At 46.0% G+C, this 4,694-nt stretch overlaps 1 protein-coding gene across 1 annotated transcript; it reads left to right on the top strand.

Annotated features, from left to right (window-relative positions):
* The first annotated feature begins 1,985 nt into the window (after positions 1-1,985).
* Positions 1,986-2,965, top strand: LOC121055590 (protein TIFY 11e-like). Its single transcript, XM_040528432.1, has one exon. It carries the CDS (start codon positions 2,063-2,065, stop codon positions 2,603-2,605), a length of 543 nt encoding a protein of 180 aa, XP_040384366.1. The 5' UTR covers positions 1,986-2,062; the 3' UTR covers positions 2,606-2,965.
* Positions 2,966-4,694: the final 1,729 nt, after the last annotated feature.

The raw sequence follows: 4,694 nt of genomic DNA, 5'->3' as shown, positions 1-4,694 counted from the left end.
TTCGGATAGAGATCTGAATAGTACTAGTATGGACTTTAGAGGCATGGTTTCGAGTCTTATATAGACAAGAGCGAGGAGGCTGGTTCGGTGCGTGAGAACCCCTAGTCATCCTCGCGAGCTAAAAACCTAGCCCCGCGCTTACTGTTTCCACAAGTAAATAACCATATTTACAAAATAACAAACAATTTTTGCCACTTAGAGCATCTTCAACAGGAGGCTAAAAATTAGCTCCTAAAAATCCTGGATTGGGGGCTAGCCAATAAATTTTAGGGTCAAAAAATATCCCTATCTCCAACGGTGGCCCTATAATTGGTTCCAAAAATTTTTGAAATGAGCCACGTTAATCTTATGTCTCAATTAAAATCATTGGTATTCTACTTCAGAATACAATGCTGGATATAATCATTCTGTTTGTGTGCATAAAAACTTTATGAGTTAGTATATATTTGTTACAATACTTCAATGTATTACATCAATATATTTTTCAGATTACAATCCACGCTGAGCTAACCCTATTTAGATACATCAACTAGCAAAATCTATCAACCAGCCATGAAGCTAACCAGGAGGGAGACGGCGGTAGCAGCCGGCTGGCATCGTTCCCAAAGATGACGAATTATTGTATTGGGAACCCCATTAGAAAGCCAAAATTTAACTAAAAAGTACATGTGCTTGGGATGCTAAAAGTTTAGGAATGCTTTTGGGCATCGGTGAAAATGTGTTTTTAGTCTCTAATACCAAAATTTAATTTTCGGGACTCATATTAGCCTCTGGTTAAAGATGCTAATATACCCGAGCGTGTGTGGGCGCTTGTAGATTTATGCTCGTACCACTACAAACTGGTGCCTTGAATGGGACGCCGAAGACGGATCGTGGCCCACGTGCCCAATTGGCTGTGGTGCACTCCTGAACGTCCCAGACCAAGCCGAAAACGCCCTCGCGCACGCACTTTTTCCTCAAAAAGAAACAAACAAACCAAATCCAACCATTCAACCAACAACACTCCACCTCCACGGCTCCACCCCTAGTCCATCGCCACGCGGGGGTAAGAGCAAGTTTAACAGATATTATCTAAATTTCTATATACTCTGTTTTTTAATTGATACAATTAATTATCTAAGTTTAATCATTCGTCTTATTAAAAAAATTATATAATTATCGATTATTTTATTATGATTTAACTATTAGCATTCGTCTTATTAAAAAAATTATATAATTATCGATTATTTTATTATGATTTAACTATTACTATTAAAGTAACTTTAAGTTGGATTTACAATTTTGCATACTTGAAAAAAATTAAATAAGATGAATAGTCAAACGTAAATTTAAGTGAACTGCGGCAACTTTAAAAAAGCGGGAAAGGTACACAGATAGAGTATAAAATTAACATAGTAAATAAGAAACATGTTTTATTAGTATATGTTCAACCATATAACCGTCTTAATATATATTAACCTATTGCATGCATTGATGGTCTGACCTTATTTTCTTATAGCTCACATGCATCTGCTACTCCATATTTAGTAGGCCACTCAATCCTCTCTCCTCATCTCATCTCACACGTATAGTTATAACCAGCACACTTGTAATATTTGTTGTAGAACGAACACAATCCGAGCCATCCGCCGGGCGACACGTTCCCTGTCCCCCCCCCCCCCCGCCCCCCACCCCCCACCCCCCCCCCGCCCCCCACCCCCCACCCCCCCCCCCCCCCCCCCCCCCCCCCCCCCGGCGCTCCGTCGGGAACGCGATCATCGCCAATCCCCCCGTTTCGCCCCCGCGATCCCACGCGAGAGGCTTCAAAAAACAAGAGAAAAACACGCACGCACGCGCGCGCGCACACCACTCACCTCACCACCCGACCCTCTCCGCTGCTCTCGCGCGGGCGGGCGGGCCTCGTGCCCTCCAAACCGCCCGTTTCCACCGTCGCGTCGCGTCGCGCCCCGCTCCCTCGCATATATATGAGCCAGCACCGGCACACGCCCAAGAAGACAACGTGCGTTGCTGCCTGCAGAAGAGAGTCACAGAGACGAGCAGCATCCGGCCAGAGACAGGAGAGATGGCAGCGGTGGACTGCGGTGGCGGCCGGCGGAGGCGGTTCGCGGTGGCGTGCGGCGTGCTCAGCAGCTGCATCAAGGCCCAGGCGGCCGCCGGGAAGATGGCGAGTTGTTACTACCCCGCCTCGTCGTCGTCGGCGGCGGCGACCACGATGCTACTTATGCCGGGAGCGGACGTGGTGCCGGACGTGAGGGAGGAGGAGGAGGAGGATCAGGACGCGCGACGGGCGCCGGTGGGGCAGCTGGCGATCGTGTACGGCGGGCGGGTGCTGGTGTTCGACGGCTGCCGGGCGCAGAGCGCGGCCGAGCTGGTGCGCGCCGCCGCCGCACGGGGCGCGTGGCAGGAGGCCGACGCGCGGCGCGGCGGCGGGCGCGCCGAACTTCCGGTGGCGAGGAAGGCGTCGCTGCAGCGGTTCATCGACAAGAGGCGTGGCAGGCTCGCGGCGGCGGCGGCGCCGTACTCCCCACGGCCGTCGCGGTCGGCATTGGCGGCCAGAGCCTGGCTCGCGATGGGAACACCGGGATCAGGCTGCGCGGCGCGGTGAGACGTCTCGTCTGATGGTCGACGACGATGACGCCGCGATCGACTGACTTCCAAATTCATTCCTTTTTTTTCGAGTGATCAACGCATTTGATTTGTTTAGCTTTTGATTCGATTCGAGGCCATCTTACTGGCATACGTTTTTTTTGTAGAAGTATAGCTGAATTACTTACATACGCATTCATCTTATAAAAATAATTTAGTATGATAATGTGATGGAAATAATACGCTGTTAAAGGTTAATTATTTCATCAATTTCAAATCCTAATGCTAGACACACAGTATGTGTGTGCTGGATGGTTGTATATATACATGAATATGCAACAGGCTGCTTGGATACATGCAGAAACAAGCAACGGCTTGTGCTGATTTCTTGGCGAGTCAAGCTCGGTTTTCTTGTTGATGCGAGAACATGCGTGTGCGGCTGTTGCGGCAGCAGCGTATCTCGTGCAATCGATCCGGCCTAGACGCAACGGAATAACAGATGAGAGGAAATATTACCGTTTTGTGATAAGCAATATATATATATATATATGAGTCAAGGAGACGTCCTTGTAGATACACAGAACAATAGTCTCTGCTTCTCACTGCTTTCTCCATTGTCATCGTGCTGCGTCGCCGTACGATCCGAACCGGCCGTGGTGCTCGTCGTGCAGCGAGCATCCCGGCGAGCGGTGTCTCCGAGCCTTCGCCGCGTACGCACCTGCACGGGGGCGGTGTAAAGGTTTCTGGACAGCATAAATATACGCGGCCGCTCAACGTCGTCAACAATTCGATCTTCTTCTTAGTTTTGCAGCACCTGCACGTGAGGCGAAGGTTCGTCTTCGTCTTCGTCGAATCACTCCAGTGACTGCACTACATCGAGAGGTTGATCTACATCGATCTGTTCAGTGAGTATATATGTGTTGAATCCTTCAATCCATCTCACTGAATTCAGTTGTTGTCTAGTCCAGAATTGTTACGTACCTTTGTGTATGGTACTGTTCCTTTTAGATTAAAATATTGCGGCTAGATTACCAACTGAATAGCCCAATGACATGCATGCTGGTTTGCTAAATTATGTTTCGTTCACTAGCTAGCCTGATAGGCGGTATGAATATATACTGCAGTTTGGATTTGTTAAGTCTATTAGCTAATCTTGTAGTAGAATTAATTATTGTTAATTCTGTTATGCAAATGATTATGTTTGAAATTAAATTAGTGGCTAAGTATGTCTTAATTCCAACATAATGATCAAATGTACGTCTAATCGTTAGCGCTTTCATCTATTAAAATACAACTCTCGGATTTTCTTTTTCCCTTAAATATGGCAAGTAACTCAGGTTGGGTGGTAGGGATGGCAAAATAAATGAAAAAAAACAGACAAATGAAACACTCGGTTGGTCATCATCTCTTAGCAACCTAATTTACCAATGAAAAGGAAAACAACCTGCCAAAAAAATCAGCCCGATGGAACGGGATCCCCTGCAGTAGCATGGTGCTACTGCAAGAGGACTACAGTATGGTGCAGTTCACGGCATTAAATTACTGTTCTCCAAACATGGACAGTATTCCTCTGCATTACGGCAGAGGATCCGGGCCCCAGCCCGATAGCACAACCATTTCTGGCTTTCTCTCATCAAACAGATCTAGCCCCACCACCTTTACACCAGCTGTACTTAGGGCATATACAATGACGATTATTAGCTCACTCAGTGTGGAAAGAGAAAATTGATTGTTATGCATTACAACGGCTTAAAGTCGACTTTTAACATTTATTTAACAAAATTTTATTGTATATGATAGATTAAAAGAAAAGAATAGTAATAAAATAATATTTTCTAGTATTAATCAAGAAAACACACCTAACTCTACCTTTGTACATATACTTAAAAAATAAGTTAGGTTTGCTGACATGGTTAAGGGAAGAGTTAATACTAGACTCTACCTTTAAACATACCCTTAAACCTATATCGACCAACTTGAGAGTTCACCTAAATCTCCACGTTATAATAGCCATCAAAGACAATCCAATAGATACACGGTCACCAACACCACACTAACAGGAAACCTCCAATCCGACGTCTCCAAAAAATAGTGACATCTAGGATACC

This window comes from Oryza brachyantha, chromosome 10 (assembly GCF_000231095.2).
Source record: "Oryza brachyantha chromosome 10, ObraRS2, whole genome shotgun sequence".
In the NCBI taxonomy this organism is placed as follows: Eukaryota; Viridiplantae; Streptophyta; class Magnoliopsida; order Poales; family Poaceae; genus Oryza; species Oryza brachyantha.
The sequence above is the reverse complement of the archived record's forward strand: the minus strand, read 5'-3'. Positions and strand labels throughout refer to the sequence as shown.

Coding starts and splice junctions, on each gene's coding strand:
- LOC121055590 (XM_040528432.1), top strand. CDS start 2,063: ATGGCAGCGGTGGACTGCGGTGGCGGCCGGCGGAGGCGGTTCGCGGTG.